The sequence below is a fragment of the Centropristis striata genome, chromosome 4 (genome assembly GCF_030273125.1).
Source record: "Centropristis striata isolate RG_2023a ecotype Rhode Island chromosome 4, C.striata_1.0, whole genome shotgun sequence".
In the NCBI taxonomy this organism is placed as follows: Eukaryota; Metazoa; Chordata; class Actinopteri; order Perciformes; family Serranidae; genus Centropristis; species Centropristis striata.
In genome coordinates this window covers 27,331,736-27,358,816 of record NC_081520.1, presented here as the reverse complement: position 1 = coordinate 27,358,816, position 27,081 = coordinate 27,331,736, and the positions used below count along the sequence as shown (strand labels likewise).

The window sequence follows — 27,081 nt, the reverse complement described above, 5'->3', positions numbered from 1 at the left end:
GGGGGGGTGAATTATTTTATATCTCACTCATTTAAGTTTTGAAAATGCTGCATAATTGAGGGCGCTCCGCTTTGAGTGACAGCTCGGTGCTCTGCGTCATCGCCGCTAGCTGGGAGCTAGCCGCTTGGCCCCTCTACTTAGCTCATGACTCATCTAAATCCAGTCACTGAACGCCGTGTGTGTGTCATCGTCCTGTTTTTCTGATATTTTCTGCAAACATTGGACTGACATAATGTCTTGCTGTGCTGTTGATTGTACTAACAGACCGTCCAAGAATTCTGTGTTCCAGTTTTTTCGGTGAGTGAAATTCTATAATTACTTAATTTATATGTTAGTAGTAATTATCAGGTATTCGCGCCGGTTCGCGCTAGCTTAGCTCGTTAACTAACGAGCTAATTAACCAGCTAATGCTAGCTTCGGTAAGCATTTAGGTCTTATTCAGCAAGGTTTTTGAAAGCTTATGCTTGCCAGTTATTGAATCGGTATGCACCATAGTCAAAATTAAATAGAGAAGTTATATTTTACTGTGATTATCACCTTATTTATACAGTCTATGGATAGTAGTTCATGAACAAATCAAGTTTGTGTGAGTGCGGAAAATAGGGTACATCACGTTAAGTTAACATTATGCAATATTAACATTTAATTAATTTAATTTCAGCACTATTACAGAAATACGGTTAACCTACCGGTTGCAATATGTTATTGTGTGAGCTGGAGTTGGTTAGCAACGTAAAAATCAGTATATCAGACGGTCTAATCCAACATCATTTTCATATTTATATTTATATTATTACAAAAAAAAACATGCATTCAGACTATAACACTACAGAAGCCGGGCTTTTATGGTAGCGTGCCGGCTGAGACATTGACATTTACCTGTTTCAGGAGCAGTTGTGCCGTGAGAAGCGTGCTGTTTACTCTATGCGTTAAATAATATTATTAATAGATAAATACATTGCTTAACAATATTTGCATTGAGTTAGATGACAGGAGACTGAGTGAACACATAAACAGGGAAAATTATACTGAAAATAAAACGCATGTGGACATAGAATCTGTAAGGTAAATTGGAAAATAACACAGTTACACAGTATTTGTTTTAATTGTTGTAATTATGTTTGGCTCAGGTGAAATTAAATTTGTACATTACATTATTTTTTTCTTCCCATTATTGTCGAAATCATTCCAAATATTTCTAACATAAGTGCATTTGGCACAAAATAAATTTAATTGAGTGTCCCATGAAAAAAATAAATAAATAAGTGTAGGAAATATGCCTGCCACTACACAAGAATAGACTGTATGTTTAAAAAAAAGTCTGAAGAAGGTAATCTTACACATATATCCACTGAATCTATTTTTCTGAATGAAGTTTTCCTCTAGGTGATCCAGAGAGGCTGGACCAGTGGGTGCGCAACATTAGAAGACAGAACTGGACTCCGAACAAGGCTTCTTGTCTGTGCAGTGACCACTTTGAGAGACATCACTTCAGCACTGACTCCAGGGTACAGAGACCTTTTTCCCCCTATACCTTACAAAGAATCAGGCAACTAACTGGTTTAACCCATTAAGGCCTAAAGCGCCTGGGAAAAAATGCCTGTAAAAATTTTTTTTTTTCAATTTTCAAATTCAATTTCAGATTTTCAAATGACCCCCTAAAACCTGAAGTTTTTCTGGAAATTCAACACCTACGTAATAATAGATTTTTCAGCCTCTGTAGCAGATAAAAATGAAATTCAAAAAGTATTTGAGAGCTTATACGAAGTTGAGTTTATTTGTCCAAACCTTCAATAAAGTTTTTTAAAAAATCAACAAACTCAGCAAATGTTACATTTGACTGAATAAAAAATCCGATGCATAATACTAATACATGCCCATTAGCAAGATGCAAACATGATATGACCACTGGAAGAACAAGTAATAGTTCTCATTAGCCTACTGTAATAAAAAAAAAAATATCATAATAATAATAAATAATAATAATACATTTTATATATTGCACTTTTCAGGGTACTCAACGACGCATAAAGTAGGAGCCTGCATGAACGGGGCACAACTGTCCAGACAATACTCTTAATAGAATGCTGAGATGCTAAACTATGATAAAACATGCAAAAAATGCAGTTGTACATAGAGCTACACTTATATTTATTGGCTTGCGAAAATAAGAAAGAAATATACTACTGGCATATATGAGGCTGTTCAATATCGCTTAGAGTCTGCATGAACGGGGCCTAGGTTGATATTGATCAGTGTACTATGTCTCATGTGAACTACATATGCAACCTCCTGGTCATGTTCATGTTGACAGTCAGTTAGCCTTCAGTCCCTTTTAATGTAAATAGTTTCTGAAATCCTATGTCTTAGTTAAGAACAGTTCACATATAAAAATAAAAATATTTGAAAAAAATCATAAAAGCATTTAAAATAAGTTTGCATTTTTCATATTCTCTCTTTTACACTTAACAAAATAGTTTTTTTATCAAGTGTTGCTGAGGTAATGATCCAGTCAGTTTATCTACAGTTACTTTTCATGTAGCTAGTTCTGGATTTGTTCGTCTGAGGTAAGTGCAGTTCAGTAAAAAAAAAAAAACATTAAAAAAATGTTCGTTTCATTCACATTCACACAATAATTTTTCATTATCAGTAAAGTTTTTTTTTTTGTCAGACTGTTCTATTATTTATCGATGGTCATCACATTCACATTACTAGTGATTATCAAACATTTGGCATATTTTTTTTGTCCCAATTGCTCACTCTCTGAATAGGTTCTCCACTGTCATATTTTCTTTTATTTCTCCTTATGTCTTGTGCCCATACGTTTTAGTTTCTTGTATGTTTGTCTCGTGTTATATGTTCCCACTCCTGGCCTGCACCTTGCCGTGGTGAGTGGGCTTTCAACCAAGACAGGCTCTGCTGAATTTTAATCTTAATGTTTTATTAATATGTTTTTGTATAGTACTGTGTGATTTGCTTGTCTTTTCAATTGACATATTTTCTGTCAGCAGTAAAGAGAACTGGAGAACATATAAACATTTATTAATACAAAATATAACATTTATAACAATATATACATATAACACAAGGGCCCAGAGAGCAGCAGACCATACAGTGTGTTGGGGGAAGGGGATAAAGGGTGGAATAGAGGAAGAGCAACAGAACAGGAAACAGTGTTATGGCTACATTTGTTGTGTTTTTTTTACTTTTTAACAAATGTCAACATTAGCCATGACAGTCAGGGCTATTTTAATGCCTAAAATGTGTTCCAAAGGCCAAATTCAAAAGCAGTGACACTGCAAACTGTCAGCAGTTCACTGCATTTGGATGTGGTCTTTCAGGCAGTTGGCCAATGCCCCTAAAAACATATAATTTCCACTAGGTGTGAGATAAACTTTATCTGCCAAAAATATCCCAGGACTGTTGTCTAATGTTAGAGTGCTCAATCATGGCACAATATAATCCACGGACAAATGTAGCCATAACACTGTTGACAAACCTCCTGGCCTTGTCCATATGTCCTGGATTTGCACCAGCCCTCCACCGGCACCTTTGGGTCAAAGAAGAAAAAATAATCTTCATCCCAGGGTGCCGGTGGTGGAGCTGGTGCAAATCCTCCATCATGTTGACTAGCTGGACACTGCTGGTTTCCCCCATGTCGTTGCCGCCACAGTTGATCATCAGGTAGTCTGGGGCTGCTCTTCCTCGCAGGGAGTGGTCGAAGAAGGGGAGAAGGCCTTTCCAACGCAGTCCACCCCAGCCAAACCAGCAAACGTGGACGTCAGGTAGGCCGAGGTTGCTTCCACATGTCTCTGCTGCTCTCTGGGCACCACGCCGGACAAAGCTGTCCCCAACAATCCATACGGTGGCTGTGGGACAAAAATAAATTACAGCAATAGATTGCACCAGGTAATGAAAAATATAAAGCTACCTATAAAAGGTGACTCAGAACTATTGTCTCACCTGTTAGATGGAACAGGGGGCACTAAATACCAAATACCCCACTGTGAAATACTCACACCAAGTAAAAGTTCTGCATTTAACTTTTACTACTGATACTTTAAGTACATTTTGATACATTTGCACTTTTTACAAAGTTTTTAATGTAGGACTTTTACTTGTAGTGGAGTAATTTCACAGTGTGGTATTAGTACTTTGATTAAAGGAATCTACAAAATGCATTTTAATCAATATATATTTTCTATATATTATTGTAGTGTTGTTGTAATAAATGTATTATATAACCAACATTTTTATGTTTTCAAAGTAGAGGTAATCTTAAAATACTGTTAGTGTGGTTTAATTTATAAAAACGCATAATAGTTTGAATAAACTGATCATGTTTCTTATATTGAATCTTTACCTGAAAGTAAGTTAACAGGCAATGTAATATCAACTGTCAAGACTTAATTAACAAAAACTGGTACTTACGGTTTATCCGGAGTGGAGCAGCTTTGGTGGAGATCTCACTCGCTGCCATTACTGATTTACTGAAATAAATATGCATGTTGTAAGAAACACCGAAGTACCGTTCTTTCTCCACTCTCATTATGACAATAATCACACACAGTGCTGTCAATGGCGGTACACGTGAATAAATAAACCCCCCCGCGGACTTTTATCACTGTCAAAACCACTAAGCATTCTAAGCTTTAATGAAACGCATAGCTGTTATGCACTGGTGCATCTGAACTGAAAATCAGCAATAAATCCCGGCGATAATAATTATGACTAAAATTACGCAGGCCATCATCAATACAACATATATAGCAAGAACATTGTGGCTACCAGTAACCTCACATGTAATTTAGCTAGCTTACTAACATTAACACACAAACACACACACACACACACACACACATATATATATATATATATATGCCTATGTAATAAACGGTAATAAATAGCATCACTCTGATTCGCGGCCAAATTGCTGCAATCGCCGACAATATGTAGTTTAACCAACTTTAACAGAATGCAATGAAATAATGAGCATATATAATGAGTAATATAATATCAGTCTAAATGTCAGGTCGTTATTATTTCAAGTTTCGTTGTATAGTTTTTGTTTTAACTTACCTTGGTTAAGATAACTGAGAAGGCGGCAACCGGCGGCAAGGGTATGCACCGTTATGTAGCATCCGTAGCATCAGAGTAGCATATAGCCTAGCTCCTTAGCCTCAGCTATCTTGCTTGGTGAACGTGTTTCAGTGCATGAGCCCGCCTCCACTCAAGCTCTTAGCCAATCACAGGGAGTTGGGCGGAGTCAGCCCTGCCAAGATGGCGACTGGGGGAACGCCCACAAAGCTTCATTTGCACTCTTCAGAACCCTATGGGTGACGTCACGGTGACTACGTCCATTATTTATACAGTCTATGTCTGCCACACAAGCCTCTCTCTCCTGTTTGCAGGTCAGGATGCTGCACATGAATCATGGATGGACTGCCAGGGCTCACACCTGCTGCCCTACTGAGTACAGGTACACACACACACACACACACACTTTCCACCAGCCTCCACAGTATAAATTATTCAGTGTGTATCACAGAAAGGTTTTCCTCAGAGAGCGAGGCTGCATTTACACCTCAGCTGCTCCGACCTCAGCAGCAACATGTGATTCTCTGTCCGAGTGTGTGTGTGTGTGTGTGATGTTTCTCATTCAAACATTAAAAACGTGTGGGGGCATTTTTGTGAAAATAAATATTTTCTTTCATGCATTTCATCTGTCTTTGCGTATTTGTATTCAGCCTGAACTGAACAAATGGAGACGTTCACCAGGAGAACAGTCTTCATGTCCCACGTGGAAACAACATAAAAACACTTTTTATGTAAGTTATAACTTCCGTAACTTCTGTGGCTCCCACATTCCTGGTAACTACTTGACTTACAGCATTTACATAATTTATTTCCTGTTAAAACTGTCTTTTAGAGCCTAACCAGGAAGGTTTCTGTCCTAAACCTAGCTCAGTAGTTTTGTACCTAAATCCACAGAAACTGCACCTTTTTTACAGCAGTGAACCGTACGTGTCTTTTGAATGACACAGTGTGACGCTCCGCTCCGTACTGTGAGCCACCAAACGCTCATAGGAGTCTATGGGTGGAGCTGACAGACGCTCAGGTTGGGGATCTGGTTGTAAAAGAACAACAGGGTCCGTACACTTTTTTAGCAATGGTTTTCCATAACTTTTCAATGACTTCTCCGTAACCTTTCAATGAATTTTCAAGACCAAAAAATTAACGCATTCAGTCGGACCACTGTAGTCGGTGACTCTAAATCAAACCACAGACACATTTGATACACCTTGCTATGTTTTAATTGCAACTTGAATTCTTATTAACTTTAACTTAACTTTACAATTTTAAACAGCTGCTCTATTGAATCTATTGCATTTTTTTTTGTCTTTTCGATTTTTTTTTCTCAAAGCTTCTTTACTCTCTAAAAAATTCAAGCATCTACACAACTTTTCAATAGATGTTTTTATTTTCCTTATTATTTCAAATAAACCTTTTATATATTTTGACTGCTGAGAGGACCTTCACAGCTTCTATTCTCTCAGTTTCCTTTTGTTTGTTAACGAGCCACGGGCCGTTAATAGCTAACAGGCTAACAGTTAGCTCTGTAGCAGTACAGTGTGTATGCTGCTGCTGCAGGAGGTGTTCACTTAGCGATCTCTGGTTGTTTACAACAAGCACTGGAAAATCTATGCACAGTTAGTGATGACGGTTAATTCACGATCACTATGTTTATTATTATAATTAGCCATGCTGCTTTGTTTATGATCAGCTGCTGACATTATGCACACTTAGTGGCGGCGGCCACAGTTGCGTCTCCTGTGTTGAATCCGTTGCGTATGTGATCATGGATCACGGTCGAATCTGTTGCTAGGCGATTAAGCTACGATCGAAAGTGCTCTCTTTTCTTTGGCAGTGCGATCTACTTTACAAATAAAAATAACATTCAAATGCAGAGACCGCTTGCTGAAATACCAAACTGTCCCTGAAGGCAACACGCATCAGCGGTTTTACATGAATTTACCTCTAAAACAGTGGCGGCTTGTTCATAAGGGCGATCGGGCGACGCACCACCAAAGGGGGAAAAGGAGGAATTTTTTTTCTATCATATTCTTTACAGTGTTATAGCGGTTGTGACAGTTCTAGACAGTTGGAGCAGCTCTGTATGTCATTATCCAATCAGCGTAGGGCTGTGCTTCATGAAGTACCGCCCCTTTTTGGGCAATTTCAGTCAGGGTGAAAATCGCCCTGACTGCTGTCATTGACTCTCATGTAATGTCAGTTTTTTTCATATTTCAGTCGTTACAATGCATTCTCTATGGGTTCCGGGAGGGCTCGCCCTTACGTGCTTTCGTCATACGTAACGTGAGCATAGACTACGTAACTGCCGCGCAAGTCGCATTCAAGGACATCATGGCAAGTGTACGGAGCAACTCTATCATTTCACTGAAAGAAATCCCCTTCAGTCGTCGTAGTAACGAAGAAAAATTGGCAACTAAACAATTAGGACCTCCCAGACCAAATTTAAACATAAAACAAGTTTCTACAAAGGGAGGGAAATCATATAACCGGGGATTTTCGCGGAGCTGGTATGAACGGAAAACTTGGCTAGCTGGCTGTGAAGCAGCTAACGCTTTGTTCTGCTACTCTTGCACATTGTTTCATCCTGATGGCAGCACGGCAGACACCACCGCATGGACAACTACAGGAGTCACCGACATGCACCATCTGTCCGAAAAGGTGAAGAAACACGAGTCCTCTAAGATCCACATGGACAGTTGTCTGAGGTTTTCTGTGTTTGGGCGGGTGAACATTGCAATGCAGCTGGATGAAAGCTACAGGCTAGCGGTTCGTTGTCACAACGATGAGGTGAGCAAGAACCGGCACATCCTGGCCCGCCTCATCGACTGTGTCAAATTTTGTGGCGTGTTTGAGTTAGCTTTGAGAGGGAAAGATGAAAGTGAGGGCTCCAACAACCCAGGCTTTTTTCGTGGCTCGGTTGACTTGGTGGCATCGCTGGATGAGGTGTTTGAGGAGCACTTGAAAACTGCCACAGTTTTCAAGGGGACGTCAAAGACCGTGCAGAATGAGCTCCTGGAAAGCATGCTAGCGGTCATCAGAGGACATATCACGGAGGAGGTCAAGTCCGCTAAATTTGTTGCCATCCAAGCGGATGAGACCACCGACGTTTCAACACAGACGCAGCTGGTGCTTGTGTTGAGATATGTCGACTCAAAACATGCGGTGCAGGAGAGTTTCTACCTGTTATGGATTCAACATCTGAGTCGATAGCTAGTGTGCTTATGGACAGACTGAACGGTCTTTTTTCTGAAGGCGAAAGAGAGAAACTCATTGCGCAAGCCTATGATGGAGCCAGTGTGATGAGAGGAGAGAAGGCTGGTGTACAGCAGAAGGTGCGTGCGCATTTCAAAAATGCCCATTATGTGCATTGCTATGCACACCAGCTGAATCTGATCATGCAGCAGGCCACTTCTCACATCCCAGCAGTGAGAGTTTTCTTTTCCGACCTGTGCGGTATTGCCACTTTTTTCACCCGGTCACCAAAATGCACCAGCATACTTGACCAGATCGTTGAAAGAAGGCTGCCAAGAGCTTCATCCACAAGATGGAACTTCAGTAGCAGGATCGTCAACACTTTGCACGAGAACCTTGATGACCTCATGCAGTGTTTTGAATCCATTACGACATCGGGTTCATTTGACAGCACCACAGTGAGGGAGGCATCTGGCTTCCTGAGGATGCTGCAGGATGAGGACTTCCAGTTTTTTCTGCAGCTGTTTCATCAGATCATGCCTCACGTTGACATGCTGTACCAGCAGCTGCAGAAGAAGGACATTGATGCAGTCTTCATCAAGCGTGCCCTTCAGAGCTTCACAAGCAGTGTGCAGGCAATAAGGTAAGATACAATAATATTGTTCAATCCTTCTTAATACTGAACCTTGTCATAAATACACTCACTGGCCACTTTATTAAGTACACATGTGTAACTTAATTCAATGCAATACAATAACTCTGCTATAAAATCTACATTAATGTAATTTACCGTATACATTTTCAGTTTTTGATGATGTCAAAAGGTGATTCTACTTTGTTTATTACTGAGGTCATAGTGGATGATTGTGGAGTATTAGAGAGTGCATTATATTGACTGGTGTTCCTAATATTTTGTCCACTCCATTAACATACAAAATATTAGAAACACTTGTTTGTGCAGTGTTGAGCAATTTGAATTCACTACCCCTTCATTTGGATTTATCTATCTCATCTATTTGTTACAATGTTACATTACATCTATTTGTAATTTAAAAAAACAATACTTTAAAGGACTGTAAATAAATACTTGTTTTTGACTTATACTTGTTTTTGACTTGTACGTAGTCCCCTTCATAATTAATGGTAGAGCAAGCATATCCATCCATGTTTAAAGATATTTGAAGGTAAACTGATTCACAGTTTATCTCTCTGTTGATCTTCATTTGTAGAGCCAAGGTAATTTTATTAATTGAAGACTCCTGGATGTAACTTTTCACTGTAGCTGTTACATTTGGTATTGCTATGTAAGTTGACCAGAAAATAACAAGATGTGGCAATTCTCTTGCTGCCTATTCATTTTCCCATTGAAACGGGTCACCTTAGTCATCGTCAGAACAGTTGCCCCCCCTGAAAAATTTGTCAGGAGCCGCCACTGCTCTAAAACAACTCCGTCTGGTAACGTTCTGTTATTTTCTCATAGTGTGATGAATGTGCAGGTCACAACTTGTCCACCAGAGCGTTTTGGCGTTATGGGATTGTGTATTTGATGAGTTTAATGAGGGAAACCAAGAAATCCGATTAGCCTCCATAGCATAGCTCTGAGCAGCTTACGGCTCTGCTCCGCCGTTCTAAAAATAGCTGGCACCGACAATTAAAGGTACCAAAAGTACTCATAAAACTACAGTATAAGGATTATTATATTATTTTTAATAGGCCTATTTTACACATTCTAAATATTATCCAGCAATATTTCAATGACTTTTCCAAAACCTTACAGAGGATTTTGTTTTTCAATAACTTTTCAAGGACCTAGAAATTGCATTTTCAAATTCCATAACTTTTCAAGATTTTTCATGACTGTACGAACCCTGGAACAAGACCAGGTTTCACATGTCTGATGAAAACCAGCAGCTCCTGTCCTCAGGAGGATCCGGCTCATACTGAAGAAACAAGACCTCATCAGCAGCATAATCTATGCATTCTGCCTTCCTAACCTGTGTCCACAATCTGTGTTTTTCTGCCTTGATTATGCTGATGATGCTTCTAGCTGTTTGTTCTCTCTGATGCTAATCCTGCAGACTGTATCACTGCACCCCAACCACTAACAGAAGCTTGTTTCTCACTATCAGACTCAGTGTTTTTATGCTTTAAGCATTGTGTTATTTAAGGTTTAATGTCCTGTGTATTGTCTCCCCAGTATCTGCTGTGGTGTCAGCCCAGTTAACCCACATTAGAGGAATTCATCAGAGATTGATTGATTCTGCTTCAGCCCCTCTCTCTGTATTCATGTAGTCGTAGCCGGTCTGCTGTGTGTTTGATCTCCAGCTCTCCTGCTCCCTCTTTGTTGTCTGCCTCCTCTAACTGGGATACAAAAACCTCACCTCGGTGGCGTCACCATCAGTGCCGGACAGCATGTTGGATCTATTATTCAAACGTCTCTACAAAGAGAGATGACTGTATGAATAATGAGTGTGAGCGTGATGGACAGGTGGGAAGCTGATAAATGTTCCTTTCACCAGTTGTGCTTCCTGCAGCAGATTCAGCTGCTGGCTGGTCTCCCCCTGCAGCCCTAAGCAGGATCAGACTCCCTGCAGACGTAGAGAAGAAGCTCCTATGGTCCTGAGCATGGGGAGAGAGAGAATTATATTGTTAGATAGCAGCAGAATGAGGCAGGGTGTCTGGGCTCAGTGTTGGGGACCAGCTGAGCAGCTTAGACTTCAGGTAGTCCATCGTCCCTGTGCAGGTCTGCTGGACACAAACCAGTCAGGAGGACTGGAGGTAGAACACTGGAGGAACTTTAAGCCCCTTACGGATACACATGCATGCTAGACTCAGTTTAACTCAGCTCAGCTTTGTATCTCCGATCCTATCTTTACCTGACAGCGATCAGAGGAGCTGCTGGAAATGAGAGGTTTCACACATTTTGTTTCCTTTACATTCTGACCAGTAAAATTCCCATCGTCTGAAGCTAAATATTATCATATCATATCACAGACCTAATATGACTTAAATAAACAGGAATAAATGCATAATTGTACAAGCTTCCTGACACGCTTACAGATCTACCCGAACTGAACTCTGACAAACCATCAGACATTTCTGTATGTACCTAGCCTGGCTAACACCAGACTATTAGTCTGGAAACCAGCCGTTCATTTCTCCGTAGAGGAGGTGTGGTTTACGATCCTCCGGAGCCGTTTATTGGGCGCTTAGAATGTCTATCAAAAGCGTCTGTAGGTAGCTCTTAGCCAATCGTATCAGTTATACCAGATGACGTATGTAGAGCAACAGAAATGGATGTTTGTTGTGTGTGTGTCTGTGAGAGAGTGTTGCTTGCTGCGTTGCTTCTCCAGTTCTCGCTTTCTGCAAGATTATTTATTTTCACGCTTTATTCCCCCTCATGTCATTCAGGCACACACATCCACTGATTTTATGGGCAATAAACAAGCTGCTGCGGGTCTCTCGCCGGCTCCGCTGTCCCCTGGTTGTAGCGAGATCACCGCCGTTACGGTAGCACCAGTGATTAGCGCCGCTAGCGGCTAATAGCCCCGCTACCGGTGATCTTGCTACGAGCCGGGGGACAGCGGAGCCGCCGAGAGACCTTTCGCCTTTCAACTTTCGCTCTAAACTATTTAAAACACCATCTACAGCTAAAGACAGTTTAGCGTCTGCAGCAGCCATGTTGGATCTGTAAGAAAACTACAAGCTTCTAAGTGCCGAGTAGTACGCGTCATCGTCTTGCTGTGCCTCCCCGCTCTGTGATTGGATCCCTAAAACAGGGCTAAGAAACCTCTCTGGTTGCCAGACTGGATGGAGGTTCGAAATTAAAAACTGAACTGAACCCCATAGGAGTAAAGGAGTATGGTTTGACATGGCAGGGCAAAAATGCCAACGGGAAAGTCCTCATTCACAAAGTTGGCTTTTTATAATGTACACCTGATAAAAAGATAAGACAAGATCAGACTTTATTCATGCCGCAGTGGGGAAATTTAGTCATCACAGCAGCTCAAGATACAGACACATAGATATAGATAAAACAGAAGAATATAAACAATTAGACTTTTTTTTTTTTTTTAATCAGGGAGAAACAGAAAGTCATTTCAGCACCATTATACACACACAGGGTTAAACAAAATCATGTACCTACAATTGTGCTAACATATTCACCCAGCTATTACTCTCTTTTTCATTCTACAATGCACAAAATAGAAACACCCGAACAATAGACGCCACATTCACTCATCCCTCCAAGACTAACAGGCACCCCAAGCCATGTAGTAGAGATACTTAAAGCAGTTCAGGCCTCCGTGATCTTATATAACTGATCCACTTTGACCACCAACTCTTAAATTTCTCCGGTCGTAATTTTAGAGCGAATGTCAGTTCCTTGCCAATCCTCCAGTGTCGGTGCGTTGGGTTGTAGCCATTTCCTTGTTACAGCTTTCTTTGCTTCAATCAGTAATATCTTCATTAGGTATTTATCTGCTGTTGATTGAATATGTAGTGCCATGGTAAAAAATTACATTGAGCTGATATTAAATTGTATAGTCATTAAAAATATGTATTCCAGACAATCAAGAATGTCATGCCAGAAAGATGAAAGTTTCGGACAATCCCAAAATAAGTGATAATGTTTGGCCACATCTGAACCACACATCCTCAAACAATTTGTTCCACTACCTTGATGTTTTGTCTGAGAAGGCGTTATAAAAAAAATCTCACAATGTTTTTCCATCCAAACTCTCGCCAGCTGTGTGAAGTTGTGGTTTTCCATTGCAATTTACAAATATTTTCCCATTCATCCCCAGATATGACCAAATTTCACTCCCTTTCCCATCTACATTTAATATGCAAGCTGTTCGAATTTGAGGAGTCCTGGAGACCTTTGTACAATCTAGATATCAGTTTCTTTCCACTCCCAGATTTATAAATTGAGGCAAAAACCTTCAGGATAATGCTTCCCAAGTCCTCTCTCAAAATTATATTTAATCAATTCCTTACTTGGAGGTATCTGAAAAAATCCTGCCTCACTAAATCATTTTCCCTTTTGAGATCGTCAAAACTTTTCACAGACCCATTATGTATCAAGCTGCAGTAAGCTGTAAGGCCCCTTTCCATCTACATTTTAAATCTATTGTCTGTCCTATTTGGAATGAAATCCATGTCATAAGCACACCGACGTAAAATGTTTTCTGCACCCTTTAAATTGTATTTCCTAACTACTGTGTGCCAGGTTTTTAATGTTACTTTTATCCAGGGGTTATCCTTATTTGCATGATGGTCTACAGAGTTTTTGTCTGCCATTACTGCCTGTAAGGGTGGACCCACAGAACCTCCCTCTTCTATTTCCTTCCAAATTCATCATTTTGACCGATTCAATCCTTTAAGTTAGACTGAGAAAAGGTAGGTGATTCCATCTGGAGATGTCAGACTTAATTTTAAAGTTGAGAGGAATATAATTGGCTTCAAATAATTGGTAATGGGTAAGATTAATTCCCAGGTACTTCATATACTTTTTGTTACAACTCAGGTTTTATTTAGTTACCAAATCATCTGGTAGGTAAAAATTAAAAGTCATAACTTTTCTGGATATTTATATTATAGTCTGATAGTTTACCAAACATATCCATCGATGACATTAAAGTTGTTAGGGATGTTGATGGTTGTGATAAAAATATTAGCACGTCATCTGCGAACTCTTGCTGTTAAATTATTATATACAGCTTTGAAAGCTTCTATAAGAGTATGGTGAAAACCAAACTTATCTAACACATTGTACAAAAAGGTCCATCTTACTGAATTAAACGCCTTTTCAGCATCCAATCCCATTGGCATAGCTTGTGTCTTGTTTTGCAGGATATGCCACATAATATGTAGCGTCCTCCTTAAGCTGTCTTGGGTCTGTCTCTCATGGATAAATCCAGTCTGGTCAAAATGGATAAGAGATGGCCAGTTTTGCAACTCTCCTAGCCAATATTGACATATAAATTTAGTAATCTAGATTTAGCACTGAGATGGGTCGAAATTGTTTACAATCTAATAAATCTTTCCCTTCCTTTGGTATTATATATTATAGATTATAACTTGCTTCCATGAGGGGGGGATCTTTCCCTTTTTGAGTGCTCCATTACATATGTGGCACAACAATAAGACATATTCATACATTATAGTTGGGTCATCTATAGCAGTTCCATGACCGCGGAGAGCGAAGGTTGGTTTCTCACTGGATTTGTCATCTATACGGGTTAAATAAGAAATTGAGCCGGGGTGCCCCTCTCAAAAATGTGGGGAAAATTTTTGAGAGCCCTTAATCTAAAATGGCTACCGTCAGCCGAGCTGAAAATGATCTTTTTAATGACCACAGTCCTGCATAATACATGGTTTCTGAGACTATTTGGGTCAAGAAATTCATAAATGATGTAAATTTATTGATTTGACCTATTTTTGGCCCAAATTCAAGATGGCTACCAATTTTTGGCTCTTTAAATGTCCATTTTTCAAAATCGTCATAGAGCCTTAATATTAGGCTCAAATGAAAGCTCTGCTCAAACTGATTTCAGTTATGGATAGTAAAATTACAACTTACATAGAGATCATCAGATGTCTGGGGTGGAACCAATGAAAGAAGGGAGACAGAGAAGATTCTGTAGTTTGGAGTTGTTTTTTATTAACAAACATGTTTTGAACATTAACTTAAAAAGACTCTCCATCTGAATCTGTTGAATCTCCACACTGATTCCTCTCATCGTCACTGCTACTCTCATCTGAACAGTCATGAGGTATGAGCTGCTGGGGCAGGGGGGGGGAGAGTGTGATGCACTGGGTGACACTTTCCATTCACTAGTTCCCAGCCGTGGCCAATGGGATAAGGATGCTCTTGCAGGTTATAAGGGAGCTGGCGATATGTAAGGTAGTTTGTCCTTTCCACATGAAGATTCAAAGAGTCATCATTGGGTGGGAGATGGATTGTACACTTATTTTTTAGTTTTGTGCCATTTGGAAGCTCTGGCCTGCCCGCAGCTCACATCTGCACTCTCAGCATAAACGATGGAGAGGACACAAATTACTTCATATCCACTCTGACTCCATGTTTTAATTTCAGACTCTCACCCACTCGTCAGGAGCTCTCTTGCCTCAGAATTTATCTTCATATTCTCCAACACCTTCTTCTTCCCATGCCCATAGAACCCTGAGGTGTGATCACATGGAGAGGTATGATGATGTCTGCAACCTCTTCTGAGAGCATGGCACGGCAGTTGATTAACGCATGCTTGCTTTTAATCAGCAGATCACAGCTGACTTGCTGCGAGACATAAGCTGCTTGGACATACACATCTGTGTACTCGCAGTTTAGTACAACAGGTCCAGTGTACTTACTGGCTGTCACCTTTGCATAGGCAGAGAGCATCGTTGTATCTGCTTCTGGATGTTTGAAGACATAGTCCCCATTAACTACACCAGTGCTCAGATTGGTTGACGTTTCTCCCTCACAGTATGTGATGTCACCCTGCACCTGACCAACTTGTCTTTTCAGCTGCTCTTTACAAGTTTCTGTAGTCTGACCTTGCTTCCGTAATCAACCATGAATTGGTTGAACTCAGCGGCACATGGGAACCTGTCTTCGAGCTTGGTGAAAACATTTGCGCATGTGGATGTTTTGCTGCCTGATGATCACGTTCATCATCCTTGATGCTGAAAGGGAAGTCATATTTGTCATTAATGAGGATGATGAGGTATGCATTGGCGTGGCGTGAGAAGATCATAGCACAGATTTTATCCAAGTAGTCACCGCAGTGGTACTCCGAACCATTCTGCTTCTGACACTCACGGTCTTCAGGTGTGGGGGTGGCAAGCCGCCAAATCAGCCCCATATCCACAAGGCTAACGTTGTCTCTTGGTTTTTCACTAACTGGGTCTAGCATGAAGAGCTCTAACAACTTGCTCTTCACAGTCTTGCGCATTGACCCATCTACTTTGTAGAGTAAAAGGCACTCCTCAGTCACTCTCCTCTCAAGGGCTGTCTCAAGTTGAATCATTTCTGATCCCTCTGCAAGGTCCACTAGGGCTGCTAGCCCCAATCTCTCCATATGGGCAGCCTTCATATGAGCACCAGATGGTGTACAGATCATTTCTCCAGTGAAATTTCGCCTCTTATTCCTGTCTGGTGAGGCGACCAGGCCAGACCGTAGCGACCTCAGTGTTGGTGAAGAGATGTCAAAGGGCTCAGCTTCAAAATCCCTCATGCATGCTGCAGGTCCTGAACTGCCTACTCATCCTTCTTCATCCTTGCTGGCTGGCATTCAACATGCTTCCTATGGCGACGCAGGCACTTGAGGTGCCGCTTCACAGCAGACTTCACCCTTGCAACGTTGTTTGCGTTTCTTGCAAGAGCATCCTTTTCCCATTGGTCACGGCTGGGAACTAGTGAACGGAAAGTGTCGCCCAGTGCATCACACTCTCCCCCCCTTGCCCCAGCAGCTCATACCTCATGACTGTTCAGATGAGAGTAGCAGTGATGATGAGAGGAGTCATTTAAAGAGCCAAAAATTCACGGCCATCTTGAATTTGGGTCAAAAATAGGTCAAATCAATAAATTTACATCATTTATGAATTTCTTGACCCAAATAGGTTGTTGCATGTAGTGGTATGAACATCAATGAAAAAAATATATTTAAATATATGCAGAGATATATACAGAATATTATAAGAGGAATATGACATATAAAAACCGTCTGATACAGTCTTGACATTGATTCAACTGTCATTTCAACCAGATCTCCAACCTAAATGACAGTACAGAGTGTTTGTCAACACCACCCATAGACTCCTATGAGCGTTTCACACACACACACACACACACACACACACACACACACACACATATACATCATTATACATACATTATACAGTTCACTGCTGTTCAGCTGCAGTTTCCGTGGATTTAGGCTACAAAACCACTGAGCTAGGTTTAAGTCTGAAAACTACCTGGTTAGGCTCTAAAAGACAGCTTGTAAAGGAAATAAATTATGGAAATGCTGGAAGAGAAGGAGTTATTTTGGTAATTTTGCTCCTTTTCTGTAATTTTATGTCTTTTTTTGTCATTTTGTGTCTTTTTTTGGTCATTATCATGTAAATGAGTCGTATTTTGCTGCCTGTATTGTTGTTTTTGAGGCTGCAGTTTGTACTGAAGTGTTTTTCCTTTAGTCAGTCTTAACAAGGGCAGACCAAATATCAGAAACATCTCTCTTTAGAACCCAACACCATCCATCTCTTTGCTGCAGACTGTGATCCTCTGCAGATCAGCTCCCCCTCAGACATCTCTCCTCTGAATCAAGTCGATATTTCTGTGGCTGCTGCTTTTATTCTGTCCCGACACTTCACACATTAATGACATCACTTCCTGAGCGCTGCAGGGTTTTAGTGGCAAGACCCTGCAGCTTGAAGTGTAACAGCTTTCATGTTTAATCACTATTATGTTCCATTAGTGTGCATGAGGGAGGAGGACTCTGAACACTGAAATGACTCAGAAGTTAAACAGTCAGCTTTAATGTCTCTGCTTCTCGCACCTAGTCGTCTGTAGGAGGCGGCAGAGTTTGTGGTTTTACAGCTGAAACAAAGAGCACAGAGGGCCGGTAGGGTGGAGAGGAGCTGCTGTCAGTCTCTGCAACAGCATCAAACCTCAGAGAGTCTGTCTGCAGGAACAGATCAGTGGAATCCAAAGGAATTCATACATTTCACCCTCTAACACTGTGTTCTGTTGGTGCTCCATGGAACCAGTACTTGATATTTCCGCCTCACCTCATGTGATGTTCCCCATCTGTTAAAGGTTGTTTTTTCCCTTTGTCATGCAGAAAGCGTCCCCAGGTTAGCAGCCAGATCTGGGCATTAAATAGTGCAGCCAAACATTAACTCAGTGAAACAGTGTTTGGCTCTTGTTTGAGTGAGTTTGTGCTGAGCTGTGTGCAGGGGTGCAGCTTTTATTTTGTTTAATGTGTTTTTATCCTACTTTTGTCTTTCTTTCACAGGGATATGAAACTAATAGAGGTTCAGTGGAATACAAAACAATTCTAAATTAAGCTGTTTTATTCTGACTAAAATGTGAACTTTATAATGATTAAGGAATGGAAACAGTTTTGCCATTTGGGGAAAACATGATTTTCACTTTCTTGCCAAGAGTTAGATTGGATGATCAATACCAAAAAGCTGGAAGAGAGTGGAGACAGGTAAACTGTAGCTCTGTGCAAGGTGAACACCATCCATCTACACACATCTCCGGAAACAAATAGTGTTATTTTCACAGACTATATATGAATAATGGACATACTCACAGTGACGTTTGAAGCATCCAGTTCATCGTTACGTCTGTCTCCATGTTTGTTTGTTCAATCCAACCAAGACCTCGGGCCTCATGTATCAACGCTGCGTACGCTATTTTTTTCCGCACACGCCACATGTATGAAAAGTGAACTTGCCGTGAGAATGTGCGGACACCGCAAACTTTTGTTTGCCAGAAAGTACTGTCTTTTATGCTCTACTTAAAACGTGTTTCATGTCTAAACTCTAAGTACACACAACTGGCTTTGTGTTTACAGTTTATAGCTCTCGGACAATGAAGGAAAAATGCTGTTTTCCACCCTCAATTCTAAATATGAGGGGATACATGATTTTATTGTTAATCAATTATTATATTTTAGATTTCACCTGCGTACTGCTGCTTACTTGGGCAATGATAATATGTTGAAGTCTGTGTGTTTTTTAAGATTGTATATTTTCTTAAGTCTCTATATTTTGCTATTTCCACTATTTTTATATACGTATATACCAAATTTCCCTCCAGGAATCAAAAGAGTATTTCTGATTCAGATTAATATGGAGCGCACTAATTTTTCACAGATAACCTGCTTTTATCACTGTGTTAAAGTCCCAATCGCTGATTGTTTCCCCTTTGGTTTAACATGGAGATGTTAACGCTGCAGATGCACAGCAATCCTGGAGAAAAAACGTGTGTGGGCGTCCACCTCGCGCGCAGTGGCAGCACGTTGATTTGCTATTGTTTTTTCGATAATCAGCGGGCATGCTGGCGATTTATAGTCATTTGCATGTCATCTGCGTATTCCTTTTACAGGAGGAGCCGGGGCGTGGTTGGTGGCTGTGGATCAGTTCCAGCTGATTGGGATGTATCAAGGAAAGGTTAGCAGAACCTGGCATAAGCACAGTTTGATACATGTGGAGGTGAGTTTGCATACGTACTTTTCTAGTTTTGGGAGTACGCCATCTTTCAGTATGAAAGCTACGCACTCTTTGATACATGAGGCCCCAGATCTGGACTGTAGAGGAGCTAAAAGTAAACCTGGTTACCTGGTCATTTTGTGCCTTTTGTTGCTCTTTTATGACTTTTATTGGTAATTGTGTCTTTTTTTGTCACTTTTTAGTCTTTTTGTAATTTTGTGTCTTTCTTTTTTGCATTTTCTGGGTAATTTTGTGTATATTGTTGCTTTTTTATTACTTTTTTGTAATATTCTGTCTTTTTTAATATTTCTCTTTAAGGACTTTTGTAATTTTTTTGGGCATTTTTACATCTTTTTTTTGGTATTTATGTCTGTTTTTTGCTATTTCTTTCTTTTTTTTTTACCAGAGAAAGTCAACAGCAACTTCTTGGAATCTTTTAATCCAACCGCATGCTGAATTTTTAAATGAACAAAATGCTGGAAAAAAAATCTGATTAAGTGAAAACACGGTGAAAAATGGCCTGGTTGCGGTGGATATGCATTGTTCTGCTTCTATCCTGATAGAAAAACTGGCTTCTAACTTTCAGTGAACAAGGGCGATAAAACAAGACAGCGCTACTCTTAATTCTGTTCAAACAAACCGTTTCACAGCTGTAAATATAAACATGACAGGAAATTAACATAGACCCAAACAACATTTGAAATGGTTTTAATTTACATGTATTTTCAGAGACGTCCGGGGTCAGCCAGCGGGTGTCTGTGGACCTCATGACCCTGCAGGAGAGAACAAACAGCTCACATACAAGTGAAACACTGAGAGCTATAATGAAGCTTTTATGTGCACTTAAAGCGTTCATATGACTTCCCTTCCTAAGTAAGAAATGTAACATGTTGTTAAAGTCTTACAGGGTTTTATTTCCTTCTATTATCAGCTGCAAAGCTGCAGGCGCGCCAGAGGGAAGCTTTTCACATCACACAAATCTAACCCCGCTACCTCAAATGTCTTTATAGCCGAGCCAATCACTGAGCGCTCTGCCAGCTCCTCTATGTGTATGTAAATATGTCACCAACTGTTTACCACCAGGGCCAAGCTCCTCATATTAGCACTGATATGGTACTCAGCGTTCTTTATAGCCGTGCCAACCGCTGGCGAGCAGCGCCACCGTGTCTGCGTCTCTGTAAATCTTATCACTGTCTGCCATAGGGACAAATGCAGCATATTAGCATTGATGCTCCACAATAACAGCATTCATGGCTGCAAAGGTTTCCAGCAGGGAAAATCAGAGAGCAGAGGCAGTGTGACGGAGCAGGAGGTAAGAGAAGAACAAATAGACAGAGGAGGGAGGTAGAGACATAAAGAGAGGAACATTAGACAGCAGGGACAGAGAGAGAGAGGGAGAAAAGATGATAAATAAAATGAAACATGCATGAAAAGAGGAGGAGAGATGGGGGGGACTGCTGTCCACAGAGTTTCCGTTAACGCTTTCAAAATAAGAGTCCAGCCTCCTCATCCTGTTTCACAGGCTGCAAACAGAATGGGAGCAACCATCAGCCTCACACTGATATATTAAAGAAATCTCTTAATAGTCTTAGTCCACAGCTTATTTAACTGATTTATCCTATGAACCCTCGAGGACCCTCAGGTCTTCTGGGAGTGGCCTTTTAATAATACTAAAAGTTAGAACGGAAACCCATGGCGTTTTGTCACTGTGGTCCACGTTTTTGGATCAGTCTCCCTGAAGACCTGAGGGCATCAGAGACTGTTCATATTTTTAAGAGCAAACGTTTTTGCAATATTTTTCTGATCTCATGCATCTTAGTGTTATAGCATCTTCTCTTTAATGTATTTTATTTATTTATGTATATGTATATATATATATGTATATATATATATATATATATATATATATATATATATATATATATGTGTGTATATATATATATATATATATATATATATATATATATATATATATATATATTTATTATCATGGTTTACTTTTTAATTATTTTTAAAATTATTTTCATATTTTTTTATCTGGCTTTTTTACTTTTTGTTATTATTATAATTTACTTTTTTATTTTATTTGACCTTACTTTATTTTTTACTTATTTTGTCTAATTATTTTCTAACCTGACTCCAGTGTTTTCTCACTGCTCCATGTTGAGATGGAGCTTCCTCAGTTTGACCTCCTTGAATTCACCATGCTGAGGAGCAGTGGGCAGCCAGTTCTCGGGGAGCTGTATAGAGGGTTACATGCCTTGCTCAAGGGCACTTCAGTCCTTGACCTTTTAGTCCTGGGATTCCAAACTGGCGACCCTCCAGTTATAAGCCCGATTCCAACAGGTTCTCCTACATAAACGGCAGAACAGGTTGTGTGTCAGTACCACAAATTACGGCACATATGTATGTATGTATCACGGCTCTCGGTACAACTGCACGTTCTAAAAATAGCATGTATGTACGGTCCAATTTATGTTGTAAAACCACTGATCTTACACAGCAAATTCGGTAGTGTTAATTCAACTCGTAGCAAGTTAAATTCAACACTTTAAAAGTGTCTATATTGGTCCACACTAAATCGAGTTAAAATAACACTTTTGAAAGTGTAAACAGTTAACACTGTGACAGAGTTAGAATAACACTCTGTATAGTGTCAAAATTGAACACTCATCAGTGTTGAATTTACATAACACTAGTGTATAGTGTCAAAATTTAACACTCATCGGTATTGAATTTACCTAACACTGGTGTATAGTGTCAACAATTAACACTGAATAAGGTTCAAATTATATTAACATTATGGAGAGTGTTAAATATAATGATGATTATAAAAATGAAAATAATAATAAAATTAATATATTGAATTACATTACCACTATGGAGAGTATTAAATATAATAATAATAATGATAATTTACAAAGAAAACCACACAAGTTTGCAGTTTGAATCAACCTGTTTTTCAAACAAGCACACCACATTAAAAACAGCATTGGCTTTGCAATAACCACAAAACAGGTCACACAATATGACAATGTGGCACAATGTATGTTTTTTCACACATCTCATTAGAAAACTGTTTGTCATAGGGTCTGTAATAAATCTCAAACTCATCAAAATAGAGTTGAATCTGTAGAGCATGTTTTTTCTTGGAAGAATGCTACTCAAAATGCTACTCATGAAGTATAAACCATCACATATGTCTTTATAAATGCCTTCTTCGTTATGTTTGGCTTGCAAGAAACTTTCACATAATTCAGTGTTCTTGAACATAGACTTAAGAGTTCCCAGGATGGGTGTATACACAAACTTATCTGTGACAGGGACCTGACTGTAAACTCCAGTTGTTTGATCCCTGCAAACATCAAACCGCACCCCAAGAACATATTCAACAGGTTCAACAATTTCCCACTTTGCCTCAAAGAATTTCTGTCGTTTGACTCTTGTGTTCAAGGTTGAGAAAGGATTTTCTAGTTGTTCAAAACACTTCTCCACTGCCTGAGAACTGCCTCTCTCGCTTCTTATGAATGTCATTTATAAGTTCCTCCATGGAACCCACCAATGCTTGGACTGTGCCCTCAGCAACACCAGATGCTTGCAACTGTGCTACAACAGAAGCACACATGTTTAACACAAGATCATTGTCAACAGAGAGCTCAGTAGTTATTGGAGACTCTGTACTGACTGCCTGTGAAGTTGAGGGCTCACCAACTTCATTCTGAGTGTCCACATTGTCAGCAGTATTAGTCAAATCAACATCTGTATGGAACTGAACAAGATGCTTCTTGAAACCTGAATAGGTGCAAAATGATAAACAACATCCCGGCTGTCCACATTTCAAATGTATTCTTTCCAGGATATAGACTGTGGTGGACTCTTAAATGCTGACAAAGCAATGTAGAACTTTTGTGGTGTGCCTTACAGACATAACAAAGAAACATATTTGCATCCAAGGATATTTGTCACCTCAAGCGTCGTACAAAAACCATGCTCTTAGCTCCTTGACTCTTGGACTTTCCTTGGCACTTCCCACGTCAATGTTAAAAACTGTGGTTTGGATGAACGTATAGAAGTTGAATAGAGATTCATGGTAGTTGACACTGAAGATGAAGTATGCTTTGAAGAGCTCATCGAAAGCTGCTAGGGATGTCTGTGCCTTGCAAGGGATGGCCTTGTGATCAGTGACGACATAGTATCTTTGGATGCTGTTCTTCTTTTCACCAACACACAGGAGGAAGGGCTGTCCCGGCTCCACACCAGCAAGGAAGGTTTCAACACTGGCTCCAATCTTTTAAAAAAGTGTAAATAAGAATCATGACAAAATCATGAAATGTTGTGCCGCTTCATTCAACTAAGCCAATAAAAAATGTGCTTCAACACAAGAAGTAGGATCATCAGAATAACTGCATAAGTACATGAATATTTGCATACCTGCAAATATCTCACAACATGGTCCTCAGCTTGACATGCGCTGATTTTAGCACCCTTCTTGTGGCCTTTGGAGGTAGGGGGAATCAAGTGAACCAACAGTAGAATGCTTGACAGGTCACTGTCCCAGCCTAGGGGAAAAACAGGAGAAACATCAGACACATTCACATCGTAAATATATGAGATATATTAAAGAGAAGAATGAGCCAAACTGACCCACCTGAGTTGTGCTGCACAGACAAGCGGTCTTCAATGTGCTCATTAGAAGTCAGTTTTTTGCAGTCTGTCAGGATCCTCGGTTTGAAAATAGGCCATTTTGCCAAAAATCTGCCCGACACTTCCTCTCCAAACATCATGGTGAAATCTTGGTCAATCTACAAAAGAACATGCATTTATACTTATACAACTTAAAATTGTATACATTGAGTAACAATTCACTTAATAAAAAGAAGTTGTCTTTCTTACCAAGCCAGTGATGTCGAGGAATCGTGGGAAGACATCCAAGACTGTCGAAGAGCATTGCTGATCTTGAACCAGTGTTTGGCGGTACTGAAAAGTGGCCCTCATCTTCTCTTTGATTGCTGATTCATCAGTTGAATGCTTCAAAAAGGATATTGCTTCATGACAGTGGTCACCAAGCAGTTGCTTATCAGTGCAGAGAACCTCCCTCTTTCTCTTTGGACTATCTTGATAGGGTGTGCTGGTGGAACAGTCTTTATCCTCCAGGCCAAGTAGCCAGATCCACTCTGTGGGTCATAGAAGTGTTCCTGTAATATTAAAAACATTAAATCGTAGAGTAAGTTCAGACCATATTACTACTCCGTGAATTGATATACAAGCTTTTAATTTACAGACTTACATATCCATTGTATGAGTTGAGTATGGATCTCTGAGGCTGGGAAATATAGAGATGATGCCCAAAGCATATTTACTTCGCACAGAGACACGTGGGCTCCTCCTGAAAGATAAACACGACATTACAGTTCCTTCAGTGTTTAAAAGAAACAAATTTTACTGTTGGTAGCTTCATTGAGTTTTACTCTCTCTCAAACTGTCAGTTTGTGTATTATGTTTTAGTCTTTTAATATTTTATTTATTTAATAGGAGAAATGAAATAATAAACTGCTTTAATAATATGCAATCTCCTAAAAAACTACATTAAATTAAGTACCAGTATGATCATTGAAGTCTTACCCATGAATTTCAACCATGTCGGCCACAAGAAGGTTTACCAACTGTCTCCTTGTGCTATCCATTAATGTTTTCATTTTATCATATTCATCCAAAATAGTCTGTCCACTCGGTTTGGCCAGGAGAGCATCTCTCACCATCTAAAACATAAAGAATCAGAAAGCAAATTAGCAACTACATCCATGATCATCATCATTATGTCAAACAACAAAACAAACTGCACAACATCTTTGTGTATATTTGATAACACCTCTTTTGCAGATTCCCGTTCAGCATGGGTTCTCTTTCCTCCGTTTGTCTGAACAATCACTGTTGCATCTGATGAATCAGAGGATAATGGCGAGAAATCTTCTGACACTGATACAGATGAGTTGTCTGACATGGGTGACTCCAACGAAGTATATGAAAGATCATGCTGAAGCACAACTGTAAACAGTTTTTAAACAAGTATACACAAAAGGTAAAAATAATTAGATCTCCACAATACTCATTATTGATGATCCACTCCTTCCCTTACAAGTCTGAGCCTTACCTGTTGACTTCTCAGTTGTCACCCTAACAGTAAGGTTCCCTGCCCGCAAAAGCTCCTCAAACACATCTGCATCGACTTCTGTCCCTGATTCATCTGTTATGTGCAGCTGAGTCTCAAGTGGAAGATCTAGCTTTTGAATGACTGATAAAGATATAAGGTTTAAAACAATGGAAAAATAAGCACATAACCAGCTTGCTAAGCTTGTTTTTCAACATTTTAGGTCAACTTCTACTTCTTGATCTCTTCACAGAGGGCATTACCATTAGCCATCATAAACACAGCTCCATAATATAAGACATTTAAATATCACATAATTCAGCAGGTATTGTAGCAATTAGTCAATTTACACAAACATTTTGGACTGTATTAAACGTGATGCCAACCTTTCTGATGAAATGTGTTGAAGTCATCATAGCCATCTTCAGTCTCAGCCACTTTGACATACTTCTGCGTTTCTCCAAATCTCACTTTCACCAACATAATGTACTATGAAAAAAAGAAGAAAAAGGCATCCACACTATGTCATCATTTAAAGTATGTTCACCGTGGATGTGTAGAGCAACATTTTCCTCCGTAAATGGAGGAATATGCGTTTGAATATTTGTTTTGATTTTTTAGCTACTCGCGAGTCATGCTAACGAGTCTCCACCGGGACAACGGGAGCCGCACGGTGACTGTTACTAAAGCTCAGCCTGCCTCCTATCATGAAGGCTAACCTAGTCCTCCTGCTAACACCGACACCAACACCAACACAAAGATACACGATTAGCTCTTCTCCGTTAGTTAAACAAAATAACGTCACCTGAAGGCATAAACATGGCATAGGTAGCTATAACACTGTAACTTTAAACTTCTAAAAACTCACCGGCCGTTAAATTGAGAAGCTAGAGTAAAGATTTTTTTTTTTTTTTAAACTACTACTGCCCGTAAAAAAGCTCTGGGTTTAGAGGAGAGCTTGGTGTCTATTTCTCCAGGAAGCCTACAGTTGTAACAGTCCTCCAGCAGCAACATGCCACCCGGCCCACAGAGCTAATCCGGCTTTTAGCAGCTGTCCCTGGGCAAGCAGGAGCCCAACCTCCGGCTCAGCCCCGGCTCTCTATTCCATCGCTTGACATTTTGCCGTGTAAAGCCAACACCCATCAAGACTACCATAGCTATGCGCACTTCAAGGCCTAAAGATTTTTCCGACAGAGAATATTCAATTAACAGGAAGCCTCCTGCACATTCTACATTACTTTAGCTAGCTTGAACATTAACCTCTCACAAAAAATGAGCAGTTGTACGTTAGCCTTCCTTGTCACGATATCAGCTACAGACAGGACTCCGTGAGACTTATTATAGACACATAAAATACTACCGAATAGGAAATATTATTAAATAGGCATGCTGCCTTTCATTTACTTACCAAAATATAC

At 39.9% G+C, this 27,081-nt stretch overlaps 1 protein-coding gene across 1 annotated transcript; it reads right to left on the bottom strand.

Annotated features, from left to right (window-relative positions):
* Nucleotides 1–23,057: 23,057 nt before the first annotated feature.
* LOC131970520 (uncharacterized) lies at nt 23,058–25,569 on the bottom strand. Its single transcript, XM_059331937.1, has 7 exons — nt 25,385–25,569; nt 25,138–25,274; nt 24,803–24,901; nt 24,409–24,710; nt 24,164–24,317; nt 23,947–24,074; nt 23,058–23,803 (listed from the first exon to the last, which is right to left on the bottom strand). Exons 4-7 carry the CDS (start codon nt 24,508–24,510, stop codon nt 23,483–23,485), a joined length of 705 nt encoding a protein of 234 aa, XP_059187920.1. The 5' UTR covers nt 24,511–24,710; nt 24,803–24,901; nt 25,138–25,274; nt 25,385–25,569; the 3' UTR covers nt 23,058–23,482.
* Nucleotides 25,570–27,081: the final 1,512 nt, after the last annotated feature.